The 18,554-nt window shown below is 41.3% G+C and overlaps 1 protein-coding gene across 1 annotated transcript in view; it reads left to right on the forward strand.

Annotated features, from left to right (window-relative positions):
• GLI3 (GLI family zinc finger 3) overlaps window positions 1-18,554 on the forward strand; it is a 209,126-nt gene that overhangs the window by 113,123 nt on the left and 77,449 nt on the right. The window contains 1 exon segment of the mRNA XM_009889427.1: window positions 1,748-1,853. Coding sequence (XP_009887729.1) covers window positions 1,748-1,853 — 106 coding nt within the window.

Consider the following 18,554-nt stretch of genomic DNA (forward strand, 5'->3'; position numbering starts at 1 on the left):
CTGAAGCCCAGGAGTGCTCAGCGTGGGGAGTGAAGCTTGTAACAGATTGCATGCCAAGGTCCAGTTGGTGCAGCAGAACCGCAATAAAAAATACCATGAGTAGTGGCTAAGCCCTGAGTGAGTAAGTGGCAGAAATGTGCTGTGGCTGATCACATGCCGGTGATGTTTCACAAAAACAAGCCATGAAACTGGACAGGCCATGTCAGATGTTTCCAAATTTTCCTGAAGTACTGGGAATATTTCCTCAGAATTTATGTCATTTCCCCTTCGTCCCCTCCGTTTACTCCCTCAGGGCCATGAGGTTTGTTCCTCTAGTTCTTTCTCCCACTTCAAAACATAATAATTAACCAACCCAACTTTTGACAAACACCAAGGAGAAAAATCCTTTTTTTTTTATCCATCTCTAGTTGGCGTGAGGGAACTGCTTTCACAGATAATATAAGAGGAAGATTACATTTTGCTGAATAGGAGAGGCAGGAAATACAAAGAGAAGATACCTTCAAGAATCAGCAGGCAAAACCGAAATACGCTTAGTTTTACTGCCAGTGTATAATGTAAAGTTTTCTTTCTTTCTAGAAGCATTTTGGTAAATCCATGACATGACCTAATGTCTGTACTTCTCAGCTTTTGGTGTCGGATAAACACATGACTTCATGCAAAGTGGCAATAATTGGGCAGGATCGGTTTGTTTCATGCCGCTGGAATTGCTCAGCATCTCGTTTGAATTTTGAGCATTCGGGAGGCACGGTGAACAGCACGGTCGGCAGTAACCTCTTTTAGGCACACAAATCGCACTGGTGTGCTGGTGCGGAGAGCTGTGGTCCGTGTGCATTGTGTCCTCCAAAGCTGGGAGGCAATTCTGCTGCAGAAGCGGTGGGGAGCTGTGGGGGGAACTTGCGCTTGGCCCCTCGGCGCAGAGCTCCTGGGGGCGGTGGGGGCGCATTCCCTCTTTTGTCAACCTCGTCGCCGAGGCTCTCCGGAAACAGCGGGGAACGGGAGCTCTGGCAGCTGCAAACCCCTCTGTCCTGCGAAAGCCTTGGAGGAGATGGGGCAAGGGAGCATACTTCAGCCATGTGTCCCTGGGTCTCCAGCCGTGGGGACAAAGAAAGCACCCTTCCTTTTTAAGAGCGGTGTATGAAATGAGTCCCGCTGTCCTCTGCACATTCCTCTGGATTCGGCCATTGCTGTGATGCAGTTAAGCATCTCCAGAATGGCCTTTCCCTATTGCATTTCCCTTTCAACTCCGTTGTCTGATTTACTCCAGGTAGTAATTTCTCAGCACGCTGCTTCTCTTTCTGTTGCGGGATTGTATGTATATCTCTGAGGATATACTTTTTTTATTGTATTGTATTCTCTACTTAGGCTTTTCGTCCTGGGATGATTTTTTTTTCTTGTTTTAATACAAAATAAATAAATCAGGAATGCTTATGAAAGCCTTGATGGTCCTTTTGATCTGACACTTCACATATGGGCACATAATTATTTATTAAAGACTTCTTTACGTCCCTTTCCATTTAAGCTATAAAAAGAGAATATTAAAATTAGTAAATACATATTCATGCAAACACTGTGGGCCAAACTTTCCTCTCAGACAGACCTGACTGACTACAACAGGGAAGGAGAATGCGACCTGTAAGTCATAGCACTGGTTACACGTGTTTTTCAGTATCTGTTCCATCTTTATGAATGTTGTTTTTAAAGAGTTGTTGCAGATACTCAGATCCGGGAACCTCGCTTGTTTTTTCAGATCCGCCTCACCTCTTCCCAGCATTCCACCCTCCTGTACCAATTGATGCGAGACATCATGAGGGACGCTACCATTACGAACCATCTCCCATTCCTCCTCTGCATGTGTGAGTATTCAGTGTTTCCCCTCGCTTCAGCTGCCTGGAAGAACGGGCAAGTATACGAACCTTTGCAGTGCTTAAAGCCAAACACCTGGACTTAAAACCAAGCACTTTGCCAGTCTTGCCGGAGAGCGAGATTTACTTTTGGAAAGCGTCGAGGTTATCTGTTCGTGAAGCAAAACCCAGGCTGGTAGTGCCTGAGGAATTCCTGTTATAATAGGCGGCTGGCAAATGTTACCTGTATGTTTTGCTGACGTTTATTCTGTGTGCTGTCGTTCTATAAATACTAAATTAAAAAGTGCTGAACCCTGTGAAATACAGTCAGACAAAACATGTATTTTGTCTGTATTAGGCTTGGGATTCTTCATAGCTAAAATTTCCTCTCATGCCAAAGCTTTTTTTTTTTTTTTTCTCCAAGTGAGTGCTATGAAGCATAATGAAATTTTTGGTAAATTTTCATAGTTTCTGTTGTGTGCATGCACAGGCAATCGTTTGATTGATGGGAATGTCACCCAAACAAAATGGCAAATGTGATAGAGCACACGGTTTACACAAAGATAAAAGAAATGAATACGAGTGATAACATGCACTAGAAAAGGGTGGTAGTGGTGAAATCCTGTAAAAATAAATATTATCTTATTCTATATGGGGAGACACATATCAGCATTGCAGAATAAAACGGTTGTTGTGTCCAGCAAACTGCTATATACCATTAAAGACGGAGCCAAAAAGCAGGGCTTGGTACTTCACTAAAAGGCTTGATATATACATTTAATCATATCTACTAATCCCCTCTTATACTGAGAAAATACAAGAAGAAAAGCACAAGCAATACTTTGAAGAATAATGCTAGTTGTTTAGATGGCAGATTGCTTTGCTATGGCTATTAGTTACAGCTGTGTAATTACATATATGCAGAAGAAAAATGAAGTTGTTTTAAAACAAGTCCTCCTCTGTGAGCAGAATTAATTGATATTAACAATCCTAACTACATGCCCAAGTACACACACAATATTTTACTAACAGTTTTTTTGGGTCAGTCTTCTATTACTGAATTGTAATTTCAGAGCAAATTTGCCTGGAGGTAAGTAATAAATCTGTGTTGCAGTCTTCTTGGGCATTAGAGGAAAAGTGGGTATTTATAGATGGAGAGAGTACAGAAACTTGTGATTTATTCTTCAGAGTTCCTCTGATGCATCACTATTTACACCACAGGCAACGTTATCATAAAATATACTCAAACACACGCCTAAATTTGCTGCTAAAAACTGTTGTAAGCTGAAGGTGGCAGGCTCGGAGTCATTACATGGTCATCCTAGACTTTGCAGTGCAGCGAATACTCTGCCCGGATGTTTTTGGGAGCTGGGGTGATGATCCTGATCCTTCTGGAGCTAGTGAGGAATTTGCCTTTGTCTTCGGTGCGAGGCAAATGGGTTAGGGAGCCCCTGGAAGTGTTTTAACCTGCATCAGCGGAGGACAGTCATCCAAAACTTGGGTACCACCTGTGAGCCTTTGCGGTGGCTTTTGGATCCCCTGCCATGTGGGACCCTGCCTGGCTGTGCTGAGCGCTCTCCGGAGCCTGAGCTCCATGAACCCAGCCCATACCGTGACACCCTATGCCCGCAAGCTGGGCTTTTGGGTGGGCACACCGCCATTTCCAGCTTCGGGTGACAATGGGAAATTGGGACTGGCAGACTACACTGCTAAAAGTGCCAGGATTTCTGTAAGAGCCTCAAAAGATGTTGAAAATGCCTGCTTCATGTCTCATTTGCTGTTCAGTGGTAGTCCCTTCTGACGCTGAAATCAGTGCCCCTTCTATGCAAAGTTGCTGTACCCCCCTGCTCCCCGCCGTACCCCGCGGTGCAGCGGTGATTCAGCTGGGCCCGTGTTAGACATGAGGACATCTTAGTGTGGTGTGATATGACTACAGGCAGCTGCTTTAGAAATACACTCTGATACCAGCCCAAGCTTCAAACTCAAAATTTCCTTGATACCAGCCGTTTATTTTTCCATTGACTTCTATTGATTCTTCTGCTCATATGTTTTGTGTCGCCACTGGAATGATGAGCTATAGTGGACCCTTGCAGCCCTTGTGGTTGGTGAAATTAAATGTAAATGCACAATTAAGCAATTTAAAAAATAATAATCTGTCTGACTCCCGACAGTTTCTTTGTAGATGTTAAGGTTTGTCATGCTTTTGCAGTTTTCAGGAATATGTTTTAATGTGTGTATGAGATAGACATGCAGCAGTTTTCTTGCAAGTTTTACAGAGCCTGGTGTGAGTATCACTTAGGAATGTTAGATTTGAGATTGTTTGGAGCCATTACTTGAACTGCATTTCTGGCATCCGTTAAAAAAAAAATAAAAGAAGAAAAAAGAACTGGGTCTGAGAAGTTATTTGAGAATTCTGAGAGAAAATGGCAAGAACACCGGTCAGGATACAAATGTTTACCCACAGCTTCATCAATGACTTGATTGTATGAGTGGTTTTCTCCTCAGCTTCATAATGCTCTCAGATGTGTGTGTGTGTGTGGAATATAAATTAAAAAAAAAAGGCAGAAAATTGGCATCATTCCAGTTATCCCAGCTCCTAGAAATATGTTCCAGAACCTGTCAAGCCTTAGTGGAATTAGTGTAGGTATAATACAAGTGAAGAAGAAATGTGGAGAGGGCCTTGTCTGCATGATACCTACGGTGTGTGCACATAATTTTGAACAATGCCCAAGTGAAAAAGAAAAAAGAAAGGAGGACTTTTTAAGGTGTTACAGGGCTCTTACATACTTGCAGCTCTAAAGATGTATATGTATTTATATGTGTAATTCTTGTAGCTTAATTGCTGATGGGCAGAACTGTTCTATCCCAAATTTCAGCCTGGAGTCAAATTTTATAACTGAGTTATAAACCCCTAAAATAAGGGTTTATGTTTATGATGGAATTGCTGACAGATGCTTATGTATAGTAGGACTAGCAGGCATTGCTGTAATTATGCTATCGTATCCTATCATTAAAGATTTCAATTGAAAGAGGTTTATAAATTGCTCTTCTTCTTAGATAAACCACCCTACATTAAGGCATCAACGATATGGCGCAGAATTAAATTAAAATCTCATAAAATGAAATATGTTCTGTATTAGCTGTTTGACACTTAATTTGCCTCTGAATGAGTAGAGGAAATCACAAATTAACCTGCCTTTGTTTTTCCAGCCATGGCTTATTAGGTGTTAGAACAACTGCAATTACAGCCCAATAATAACCCCCAACCCTTATGAATATGTACTGAAATGTGTCACTTTGTGTTACCAAAACCTGTTTGTTAGGACTATGTAGTTATCCTGGAATTTCTACAGTACATCTTCGGTTTATACTTCAGGGAAGATGTATGAAATTTAAGTTGTTTGTTAGCAGCATCATATGAACAGTGTAATTGGAGCTGGAGTTTTTGTTTTCTTTTTCGTTGTTGGTTTTTTTTTTTTTCAAATTCAAGGCATGAATCGTAGTTTTAAAAAGTATTCCAGTAAACTGTAATTCAGTTTTGCTACTTTTCATTGAAGTAGCAAGTTCAATTAGTTGTTAAACATCATATGATTAAAACATACCAGAAGAAGCATGGCTTTAGTAATCCCACTTCTTGCTTTGTTTTTCTTTGTTGTTGTATTTGTCTAGCTCTTAATTTTCAACATTGATTTCTAAAGTAAGGTACTAAAAGAGAAACTGAAGCTCAACAATGTTTTGGTCCTTGACATTTTCTAGGCCATTCAATAGAGTGTGATGCCTTCTCTGGTTGGTGTGCATTTATTCAAAATCATGCTGCTGCTGTGGTATTTATTTGGACATAAATTAATACTTTGAGCATGCTATTTTTTTTTTTACCCCTCAAGCATCAAATCATAAATGTTTACTGTCGACTAAGTCTTGCAATCACCTGATGTCTTTGTTGACGTTGGCTTTGTTGGAATCAGAGTTGTTCGCATTGAGCCGAGGAAGAATAAGGGTGTCTTGACTATTTTTATGACGGTACAAGTGTAAATATAGTCCCACTACTTTTAAAATCTGACCTAGTGAGGATGAGAATTTTTATTTATGAGATGACAGTTTTTATTTATTTATTAAAAAATATTGCTCCTAAGCCAGAGGCAAACTTGTACTGACAGATTTAATGGCAATGATTTAGGAAGTTACCATTCTTGGTCATTCATTCATTCCCACACCTTTACCAAGTAGTGGTAATAAGTTCCTCCCAATCTGCTTCATTTCAAAGTTGAGTTGGACAGCCTTTGAAGGTGACCTCACCTGGTATTTCCAGGCAGTGTTATCGTGGCTGTGAAGGAAGCATGCATCTGCAGAAGTCGGGCAGGGGACAACTGCCAGGTGGCGATATCACAAGGCTCCAGGGTGGTGGCCTGTGTATGTCTCAGAGCAGTTAATGGACATGTCGTAGGAGGCTAGTAGGAAGTTAAAATTTCAGGGCTGAACGTACTGCAAGACACACCATGCAGGTTCCAAAACATTCATCCATTTAGTCTCCATCTCTCTTTCTACTGCCATCACATTTTACGTTAGCCCTGGAACTGTGAGTAAGGGAGTGTGAGCAGGTAAATCTGAGGCAAGGTGCACTGATGTTATGCTTACGGCCAGGGGAGGCTGCCCTTGCAAGGAGGAAGCTGCAAGGTAAAGATGCTGTCTTGTATCTTCCTAGGATCAATGGTACTCTGAGCTCCTTATTTTTCTAACTGCTGATTGAGGCTAGCGGCATCCGAGTTTGGCAGTCTTGCACCCTGAAATGATGCACGTGCAGATAATTGAGCATGTGCCTAATACGAATGCCTTGAACAGATATTTTGAAGTGTGTGAACGCACCGGTACTAAAGCAAAGCATGTGTTTTGCTTGCAGTCAGCTTTACGTTGATAAAAAGAGAGCCCGATTCTTAGATATGTTATTTCATATCTAATTTATACAGACATCAGTTACACAAGGGCGAAAAGGAAAGGAAAGTCAGGCCCAGATGCTCAGCTTTCATCAGCCTCTGATTTTGGACCACGCAGTACAATGGGGGATGTCCAAGTGCGAGAAGATTAAAGCGTTGGCTCTGCAAAATGTCCTTGATTATACGAGAGAAACTGCTTGCCATACGTTTGATAGGATGTTTAGGTTTTCCCAGCCCCATCACTGACATTTTGATTTTTCCTTTGCACTTTCATTCCTAAGCTCTTACTTCATTTAAAAATCCTAGTGTTTAAACCTCTTAAATTTTTTACCTGCTGCTTTACCTCAGTGTACCTCTAAGCTGGAGACTTGGCAAGGAGTCTGTCAGCTTGTCAGAGCATTCATTGATCCTTTCACAGTGGGAAGGAGAGCCCCACCCAGTGTGAAAAACATGACTCGTTGAATTGGTTTTAATTACTTTAAGACTTGGAACGGGTTTTATGGTTTAGCCAGGAGCCATCGAAGAAGAAAGACTGGGAAGCTCTTGGGACATGAAGAGATGACTGTAGTTACAGCTTTCCAAAATCATCCATGGAAGTATTTTCTCTAAGCAGGGAGAAATCTTGTGTTAAATGGGAAGCACCCCAAGAAACCTGTCCCTGGAAGGGAAGTGCAGCATCGAGAATAAGCAGCTGCTAATAGCCTGGAGGATTTTTACAGCAAGTCTCTGAGAAGGAAGCAGCATGGTCTGGTGACTCGTTAAGGTTATTCAAAGTTTGTTATATGCCATGGGTGTGTGTGTTGTTGGCTCTGCAAGCAACACGTATGCCTCTTTTCTTAGTGACAGAGCAGCACAGCGATGGTATTTCACAGAAGTAAAATAGCAGGGCCAGATGCGGGCACGTAAACTTCAGCAGATAGTTTTCGTTCAGTGCCAGGCCTGAACGAAGGCCTGAACTTCCTCAGTGGGGAAGAGGAAGCCTGAGTCTAGACCAGAACTGCGATTTCTCACTCAGGATATAGTCTTGCATCATTTAAAATAGTGAATCAGTGTTTTGTTTAGCTGTTGGTACTTGTTTAGTAATATTTATCTTAAGACTTGCAGATCATAAATTCTCCTTTGCACTTTGCACTTGCAGAGTAGCTTCAGAAATAGACCATGTTTTTAAAAACTGTCTGAAACTGGGAAGAGTTTAGAAAGCATATTATTGGTGGCATATATCAAAGTGCAGAAAAAAAGGGTATTTGATTCTCTTAAATTTTTGATTCTGAAACACTCGAAAGGAAAAAAAAAAGTAGGTAAAAATGTAGGTCAAAAATAGGTAAATATTTTGAATGTAGCTTTTTAATGTAAGTTTAGTTACGTGGATTTGTTTAGGTAAGCTGTAGCCAAAAGTTTCTGCACACTCAATCCAACTCATATTTCTCACAGATTTGTTCTCTTCCTACTAGGAAGTGTGTCTTATTTGAAAGTTCATTTCTGCTGGCAAATAAATTCTAGATCAAATAAGGATTCACTGCTAAAAATCATTCCCGTTTTTAGCAAGCACATTTACATGAAAGTCAACAGAATTGCCTCTAAGCGCACCAGATTACATTTGGTTCACATCATTCATCTGTTTCTGTGGCGGATAATACTTTGTGACATAATCATTTTCTCTGGAGTAGCTAATTGTAATGCCAAGGAACTACAGATTTATAAAGGAGAAACAATAGCAGCAGATAAATATTACGTTAACAGAGGCTCTTTGTTCTTCTCATACAGCCAGCTTGATTTCGGGATGGTTGGAGGAGTTAGAGCAGTTGAAATAAGAGGAAAATTTTGGTGAGGTTTTTAATGTAGAAGGAAAAGCTTGGAAAAAGCTATGGTTTGTTTTGTTAAAAATCCTTTGGTAGAAACTTCCCCCAAATTTTCTGGTCATATTTTTTTATGTTGAGAAAAGCGCTTGACAGGCAGCAGCCCTCAGCCTTAGCGAGAAAGGCACGCTTTTACCGGCGGGCTGCTGGCTGACCACCTCTCATGATACGGTCACTCGGTAGCACCAACAACTCGTAGCGCAACTTCCCAGGGTGGCACAGAGGGAGGAAAAAGAGGGGAAGGCCCTCGGTGGTCCTCAGGAACACTCCTCTGCTGGTCTAAAGGGAATCGGTTGTCTGAGCCCTACCTGAGAGGCAGGGTGGCACAGGTCCGTCTGGTGGGGCCAGACCCCTTCAAGGGATTCTCAAAGAGGTTTGGCTTATGTTGTTGCAGAGAAACAGTTCCTAGGTTTATCAGCAGTGAGGTGTCGGCGCTGGACGGCACTGCCACTTAGCTGATTTACCCCATCTGGGCAGTTAACGGTGCTTAGACAAATTCTCTGCTGCCAGTGAGAAGTGATTCCCTAAGGCGGGCTTTCAAACCAGCATGAATTAAGAGATGATGGAAGCGAAATGAATGGCCAGCAAAGACATGCCTCGGGACACCGTGTTGTATGTAACATTTTTCTGTAGACTGAGGAATAACTAGGCATGACTTCAAGCTTTTGGGGCGCTCCCTGTGTGTGGGTGTGTGTACAAGTGTGCATATTTACGTGTGTGTGTGCGCATGTGCATGCATCCTTTTTATATAATATGGTGAATATTTTTCTTTGCATTTATCATTGAATAATTCTAGGTCTTTACAGTTAAAACTAATGGAAGGAGCTACACAGAGTCTGAGAAAGATGGAAAATTAGAGGCAAAACGTGAACAAAACAAGTAGAAAAAATATTCATGAGCAAAAACATTGAGAACATGTGGATCATTACCTTAATTTAACATTTAACCAAAAATACATGGAATAGCTGCAATGCTAGTGTTCTGCTTCTTGAAATTTCTATTATCTCATTCTGTTATCAGCTGCAAAGAATGCAGGCTCTAAATATAGTGCACATTCAGAGGCTCTGAGCCTGTGGTTTCTTGGACAAAATTCCTGTGTTCTTTGTGCTGTAGTCAGCAGTATTAGTCGAGTGAGCAGATATTGACTGTGGTATTCACGTGCAGTGAACCAGAAGCAAGCCAACTCTATAGAGGCTGCTGTCAAACTTGTTGCAGTGGCCTGTGAGGTACTGGACTGTGACAGACTCCTTTTTTTTCAGTACAATTCTTCCACTCATGTTAAGTCTTGCTTCAAAGAGAACTGAAATGTTACAGTCTTAGCGTTCTTTCTTTCTTTCTTTCTTTCTTTCTTTCTTTCTTTCTCTTTTTTTTCTTTCTTTTTTTAAAGCGTACTGGTGAGATTTCTGTGTTGTGAATTGGAAGTCCCTAAAGTGAGAGTAGGTATAAACTGGATGAAACGCGAGCAACGGGTACTTCTGCAGTGTAGGAGCACAGAGCATCTTTATTATACTCTCACGCAATCTTTCCCTGACTTAGGCTCTCTCCTCCCCCAACGAAGGCATCATATCCTATAATCTTGGAGCATGGATTGAATTTAGTACAGACTTTTTTCCCAAAGGAAGGAAAAGCAGAAGTTAAATAACACCTTGTTTCCCTTTTTGTCACCCCTTACTCAACCCACTATATATTTTCATATATGTATGTGTGTTCACGTGTATGTATATGTCTGGTTTTGTTTCCATATTTGTAACAGAAAGCAGGCTCTTGAGTTGGTGTCAGCTGTGCTTCTGAGATGCAGGAGACTAAGGAGCTGCACCTTGTATATTCTCTATTATATGATGCTAGGGAAAAAAAAAACAAACAACAAGACCCTAATACCACCGAAAGGAGTGTGCTCAATGGATGTTTTAGCTGTGTGCCTCAGGGTAGGCTAGGCCAGCATTTGTGACTGATGTTATTGATTAATAGAGGAAACGATTTAAAGAAAAATGTTATGCTGTTTGATTTTTGCTTTTAGGATGCTGTATGGGACCAAAGAAGGACTTTGGACATTATTTTAGAAGAAGCTTTATATTGTGGTTGGGCTCTATGAGGTTGCTATTGAAGACCAGGCAAGAATGTATTGCTTGGTCCCTTCCAGCACTGAATGCATAGGTCTGATCCTACAGTAGATTATGTCTTCGTTTATAGTTAACTGTATAGGGGTGTTTGTAATTTTCGGGAGACCCCACAGAGGTTAGACACAGAGGGAAAACATCCTGAAGGCCATGAGCCAGGAATACAAAGCTTCCAAAGGGCCTGTCTTCTTCCTGAAAGCATTATTTATGAGGTGCTGTGACCATTGGTGTTAAGGATCAACAGAAAATTAGGGAGTATTTCGCATGAGGGAGAATTTCTAAACATATCAGATTTTAGGGGCTATCTCTTTAAAGATACACATCTTTCAGTCCTGTATCTCCTGTTGAAATTCAGCCTAGATTTATCATGCCTGTTCTGCTGGCCTGTGGAAGAAAAGATTGATAGTCTAGTCCAGCTTATAGAGGCCACCAACACAAATAGCCCCATTTAACAACATTGTAGACAGATTTGGTGGTGAGGGCAGGAGCTGAATGACCAGGGGCAATCAGGTGTTCCCTGCTTCACCCTGGAAGATCACTATCAGCGTACATCATCAAGACAGTACCAAGAAAGCTTGTGTAGCTGCCTCTGTCTTAGTTTGCTGTATTCGTTCCTTGGACGTCAGGCTTCCATCCTGACATCTTTTGTGGGAACTGTGTTTCTACTGCTGCGATTAGATTGAATTGCAAAGGTGCTGAGATAGCAAATGTGTAGGTTGTCCTTCTGGTGCAGGTGTGTCCCAAGTTGGCCAGTTTGTTCCCTTTTGTGGTTTTCATCTGCACACCTAGCTACCTATTCTGTTTAGGGAACTAACAATGCTTCCAGCATTTAGATAGTGCATTTATTTCAAAAGCTTCGAAATCGAATTTACTACTTCACTAAGAAATCTCGAGCCAGAACATTCATTTGCTTTACACTTAGTGCCTTTTTTTTTCCCCACGTATTTCTCCCTACAGTTAGATTAAAAGTGGTTTCCTAACCCTTTTCTGGTTCTTGAGGTTGTTTGAACTTACAGCTTTGCCCAATAAATGCTTTTTTAACTCCAGTTTTGCCCACAAATAGAGCAAGAACAGCAGTGTGAAGCCTTCATCTCTTGTTTCTTCTGATGGCTGTGGTGTTTCAGCCATTATATAGTTACCATTTATGAGAACTGACTTGTAGTGCTGATTACGTAGCACCACAATGGCTTTCAGTGCCTGCAGGGTCAAAGAAAGAAGCTGGCCTGGCTGGGACAAAACTTCCTAGCTCAACTTGAGAACTGAGTGTTTTCCCTCTTTGATTTGGTTGCACCTCAGCCAGCTCCCACACCTGGACCTTCAATACTGGCAGAGAAAATACGAGAAGTGACTGTTAGCAGAATATCTTTCTTCTCACTTCCTAACTTAGCAGTGTTCACTTTTAATATAAGTTGTGCTTAGTATACATGTGAATCCTACTGCCCTCATGGATGTTGGTGTGGATCCGTGTCTCGCCTGCTATTTGTGGTGGTGCTTGGAGGATGGGAGAAGCTCGGAAGCAGTTGTGTTTTCATAGAGTCACTCCTTGACTTGCAGTGTTGGGTACAGCATAGATGTATACTGTACACCTGGACCTGTCACTGAAGTGCACTCTCAAAATGGCTTTTCTTCCCCAAACCATGGATTTGTCTTCGGGTGGCTGGGAGGAGGCATTTCAGAAAATAATCTGTGTGTTTTATACAGAAATGTATATACAGAAAAATTTATACAGAAATTTATGTACATCTTTATCATTTTTTTTTTTCTGCTGCAAGTAGTAGTGCTAGGTGAAAAATTCTGATATTCTCTCTGTTCAGTAATAGTCACTAATCCTCGTGAATATCAATTTTGGGCTGTCTGCTAATGTTAGTACAGAGATGTGAAGCAAATCCAGCCATACCTCAACAGAAATGATTAATGCTGAACCTTCACATTATTGTTTCTGTCAGGACTGTAGCCCTTTAAAGTTATAATTTTAGTGAAATGTTCCCTTTACAAACAAATTTAGGTAGCAAGTGCAATAGGAGAGACATTCAGTCACCGAATTTGTCTTTTGTTATTGCCAACTTGCTTTTGTTTTAAACATTTATTTAGCATATAAAATTAGAATTGAAGAAAAGCTTTCTCTCTTCTCCCAATTCGCAGTTTTGTAATATTGTGGATGTGATTTACAGAAAGCAGAGGGGTTTGTTTTGCTTTGGTTTTGAATTTAGAAAAAGAATGTTTTTTGGCATCACAGAACAGACATTGAGGAGAGTGTTCATTTCAGGTAATGTGTGAGGCTTTTTGGGTGCTTTGTCCAGAGGAGGAATGCCTGCCTAACCACTGCCTTGGAGGGAGGAAGGAGTTAAGGGAAGAAGAGAGCCTGAAATTTGCTGAAACAAAAGTGAGCAAGGCATTCTCCAGTGCGGGGTAGGGAGAGCTTCGAAAAATCATCAGTGACAGAGTGAAATGAGGAGAGAGGTACTTAAGTACTATAAAAGCTTCATTCTCTACAAATTTCAAAACGTTAAATTATGGGAGTAATAACCCATTAGTTGAAAGTACTGTTTTTTGAGAGAACTGGCTATTTGTGAAATTCATTTATCAGTTGGTTTCAAAGTTTGATTTTACTGTCGTGGGTTGTACCCATCGCAAGAAAAACTTCCTGTGAATACCACGTGAGTTTTGAGGAGATTTAGAACCAGCCTCAAGCTCTTCCTTCTGGTCAGGTAATCCCCCTGGTGGATGCAGTAATCTGGTCTTCACGCTGCGGGAGTGGATCCCAATTAGCAATGCCATTTTTCCACCGAGAGTATTGCTGCACATAAGCAGGAGCGCTCTTTGCATGCCGGCTGCATCCTCTTCTGATCTGTGAATGATAGAGAGAGAAATCACGAGTAATAGTAGAAACCATTTCAACTCTCTTCTTAGCTTTGTACCATTTGGATGTTTTTCTTCTTCTCCCAGTCATGCATACGTGTATGTATGTGCACTTTCTCTGTCGTGTGTAACAACTTCAAGGTTGTTTTTTAAAGTCCTTCAGGCATCTTCTGAGCTTATTTTGAACCAGTGCACCATTCACCGGTGTATTGCTTGTATAGAGGTCGTCTTTGATGAGGTTTTTGTCATATGCACCCACTGAAGTTTCAGTGTACTCAAGCATTAGAAAAGCCACTATTTGAGCGTCTTTGTTTTCTTTGTTGAGCTGTTTATTTTGCTTTCTTCCCACACAGTTCCCTGGCCTCGCTCTGACAACTGCTTTTCTGCATGAATTACATTCCTCGGGGCCGCAAGTCTCCTAATTCTTCCAGTCGATTTGATTCCTGCCTGTGTGATTAGTCCTCTGCTCCAACACACAGTTGGTCTTTGCCAAGCAAACTGCTTGCTAAGTGCCTTTAACATGAAGACCTAACTACATTTTTTAACCTCATTAGTGTGTAGGGCACTGCTTCATTCCGGCTTAATAACATGGCCACTATTGAATCATCACTTGCTCTAAAACAGGTTACAAAAAGGTTACCTAAGTTGTCTGGTTTTCTTTTTGTATGACTGTGCTTTTGCTGGATAACAGTTTCTTTCAGTGCATGTCCAGTTTTAGCATGTAAGTTGCTTTTTGAAAGGCAGCCTATCAATTCTGTTCAGGTAGATTTGCGATGCTGAGAAATTTCATATTTGTATGTTCAAAAAGGGACTCAGTACCTACTTGGAAATAGTGAATCTACGTAATGAAACCAGTAAGAAAATGTGGTTTTGGGAGACAAGGGGAAGAGGGCCTGGGGGGGCTGATAAAATTTTCCCACTTGTTTCAGCTTTAGAATTACAAAGATCTCATCCTCACCAGTTTAAATACAGACTTCTCACTGTAACGCTGGATTTACAGCAACGCGGCCACAGTCTGCACTGGTTCATTTGTCTCATGGGATCAATTTTTAGCTGAACATATCATCACTGAAATTTAGATTTCAGTTGCAATCACGCATAAACTCGAATGGAAAAGATATTAAAAGACTTCCAAATGTTGTAAAGGCAGTAAAAAAATATAAAAGTTTCTTAAGAAGACGGTGTCACCAGGGAGCCCGGGGGAAGAAAGGAGGCACTGGGTCACATGCCACTTGTGATGGTGCATTTGTGCAGTTGCATAGCACAGCCACTCAGAGGGTGAGACTTCATGATTAATGGTGTTTATTCTTGACAGAAGCCTCCTTTATTTATCTGCAATACAGTTTAGTGATTTTATCAGTCACCTGAATGAAAAATATTCAGTCATACCAATATTGCAGTGTAAATTGAGTAGAGTCACTTTTTATTATATCTTTCAGCCTTATCATCTGCACAGTAATTTTCTAGCAGGAGTTTGATATAGAAAGGCTGGATTTAGCTGTACTTGACACAAAGCCTCTTCAATTTCCCCTAAAAGTTCAGGCTCCTCTTAGAAATGTGTATAAATATATATATATAAAACCCTCTTATCCAAGCAATTTCAGGATTTGAAAGAATAAAGATAAAACGTGCAATCCCGGATGTGAGAAATGTTGTTCATATGAAAACATCTAATAGCTCTGAAGCCACTGGTGAAATGCTCTTTAGTGTTTAAGCTTGTGGCTTAGTGCAGTTCTTTTTGCATGGCTACGTAGTCTGACTTTCTTCTAATCAATCATCATCCAACTCCAATCAGCATACAGGCAGAGCCTATCGTTCATCCTGGGTGTAATTTCAGAGTTGAAGACTATAATGGCCACATACAGCACATTAGTCACTGCGATAACAGCTAGTGGCACTCCTGAGGAAGGGGGAGGACAGGGGAGAAGGGGAATAAAATTCTTCTCATTCTCACAGTGCATTAGTGAAGTAGGAGCAAATGTTAAACAAATGTTTATTCAATTAGCTGACTTAACAGCATTAAGTGTGAGAAAGCTTCTGACACTCCTTTGACTCTTTTGCGGGAGGAGAGGAAGGGGAAAGGGAAGGAAGAAAGGGGTGCATGAATGCCATCAGGATTTATATATGCCCACATATTCATATGATGGTGCCGCTGTGGTTAAACACTTCAAGGGATGGCAGGCCCTGCCTGTAACTGAGAGGAGGCTAAAATTTGAATAGCAAATGAGACCACCTCTAGAGCATCAAAAGAGAATTGCAGAGTGGGGAAGTTTGCTGTAGGAATGCAGTTGGTAATTTTACCATCCAGTCTGTTATTAATAACAACAGAAAATCAGTATGCTGTAGACCTTTTAGATTTTCCTGCTGCACTTTGTGCTACAGCATAGTTTGAAGAGAGAATGGTATTTGGAGGTCCATGGCAGTCTCTCCTCTGACGTGTAGCAACACTTTTCCAAGGCTTATTTAAATAAAGTTTGCTTATCGTGTGCATCTGTTTTATGTTGTGATGATGAGTTCTGCATCAAATGCAGCGTTGATACATTATCTTTGATATATTAATGACCACAAGTCAATAGACTTGGAACTGGCTGAAGACAGGGGATGAAAAATTTACCAGTGCTGAGATTGGGATGTGCTACACAGGTATTAGGTCTTACCCTGCCTACAGTTCATAGAAGTCAGTGTGAACTGAGCAAGTAAGGCTGTGCCCTATGAGAAGCAAGCAATGAAAATCACGGAGTATCTTGTTAGCATTACTTTTATTTACTGTTTGCATTGCTGCAACATCCAACAGCTCTGTGCAGGATCAGAGCTGTGCTGAGCATTGTGCAAATACAAGGAGCTCTGCCAGGAAGAGCTCCCGGCCGGACCGCGTTGGCAAATGAACTCTGGTGAGTTGCCTCTGAGGGCCTCGCGGGTTACCAACCCCAGTTGTTTTCCTCGGCCTGAAGATTATCCCTTGTCCCTCAGCCGGGTCAGACGGTGTCCCTTCACACCATTTACAGCCTGGCAACTTCAGTCTGGCTCACTGAAACCAAGCACTGAAGCGGTTCGAGGCAGAGATGTGCTGCCGTGCTGGGGCGGTGGCAGTAGTTGCTGGGAGGGGGAACCAGCTGGGTAGTTTGGGACAGCAAAAGCTTACACAGGTGCCTCAAAATTTGCAAGAGGACATCCACTAGAAGCCTAAAAGGCAAGTGGCATTTGGAGGGAGTATAGTCGGTCACGTTTTTGTATGTTAGCACCCTTTATTTGTACAAGCAAAGAAATTGCCAAGTAAAGCCACGTAATCCTGCCCCTAGTCACCGATTTCTTCGCAGCAGTCCTGAGAAGGATTTGGATGAAGGAAAGACAAGCTGGGACGCTCTGTATGCCAAGGCCAAGTGGACAGCATTTCAGAGGAGTGCCAGGAGGCAGTGACAGTGGTTGGTGGCAGGATGGAAGGAAGAGGAGAAGGAGAGGCACGTTGTTGTGGGGAGACTACCAGCGTGTGAGAACAAGAAGCCTGGGCTTGACCTGGAGAGATACTGGGAGACAGTAGATGATTTTATTTGCATTTTGAAAAAAAAAAAAAAAAAAAAAAAAAAAAAAAAAAAAAAGAAAAAAAAGAAATCAGTCAAAACTGTATCTTCATACATGTTTAAGGAACGCATGTCAAGACTCTGAGTCAAGACTTGTGTAATGAAATGAATATACTTTGACTCAGCGGCATCTGAAACAGCAGCTACTCACTATGGTCAATACAGCTGTTACTGGGGGCTGAAGGTCATCAGTGTTACAGCTGACCTTAGGTAAACAAAACGTTAATAATGGAATTAATATTCATTGCTTTTTAGAGCAGCGACTCTTCTTGAGGGAATCCACAAGCTGATGGTTGCGTTATTTATGAAGTACTACAAGTAGCAGAGGCGGTATGTTAAAAAAACCCTGGATCTGCATTCAGGCAGCCCGTCAGTTGAAAAATAGGAAGACAGTCACTGAGTAAGGATTTAGTGCCTTGATTAATGTAGCCAATTTTTAACTGTAACTACATAATGTTAACACTTCTCAAAGAAGGAAAGGGGAACCAGAGTAATATTCTTTTGCTCTGGGTCATTGGCTAATTGTCGTGTCTGATTTCCAGCACCATGAACATCTCTTGCCCAGTCACTTGTGTCTTTTTTTTCTTCCTCATTGATACCTTTTAACTTTATGAGGGAGAAACATTTTGTTCTAACCCAAAGTGAGGTTATTTGTATATTTTAGGAATTTGCATTCCAGAGCTGCACACATTTTGTAAGGCACTGTCCTTGCCTCAATGAGAAAATATTAATAACATAGTATCTCTTGGTCTGACCTTTCCACTGTAGATGCCAAATGCTTTCTGAGTGCTTTACCAGTTTTACAGATGGGGAAGCAACAGATGAGGAAGTCAACAAGCTTGTCCAAGGTGGCACAGCAGATAAGTGACGAAAATTAAATCAGAGCCTGTGTACCTTAAACCCTGATCTAACTCCTCTTATGTGTAAACTACATCGGCACTGACCCATCCATGATTTATTTGTACATATATCTACTGAATGGAAGGTTGCTACCAAGTCCGATTCTGTGACTTACTTCCCTGACTACAGTTCTAGTGTGAATTTTGGAGGAAAGGTGAGCAAAATATTGACTAGGTGTTGGAACGTGGAAAGGAGTATAGGAGATCAAGGTTCTTTCTCATATTAGGACTTAACCATGTTCTTGTTTGCCCTCTTCATTTGCACCACTAAGAAAATACAGTTAACAGTGCTTACCTTTTTGTAGCACTTGAGCTCTTTTACATGAAGTGAGCTCTGACATTTCCATGTATTTAATTAAATCTAATGCTTTAAATGTTTAAAATCATTTGCTTATTTTTCTTAAGTCCAAGAATGTAATACAGCAGCTTTGAGGCAGTGAGTGATTTTGGGGGAAGGGACTGCCTATTTTATG

Source organism: Charadrius vociferus, unplaced genomic scaffold, assembly GCF_000708025.1.
Source record: "Charadrius vociferus isolate BGI_N301 unplaced genomic scaffold, ASM70802v2 scaffold97, whole genome shotgun sequence".
Lineage (NCBI taxonomy): Eukaryota > Metazoa > Chordata > Aves > Charadriiformes > Charadriidae > Charadrius > Charadrius vociferus.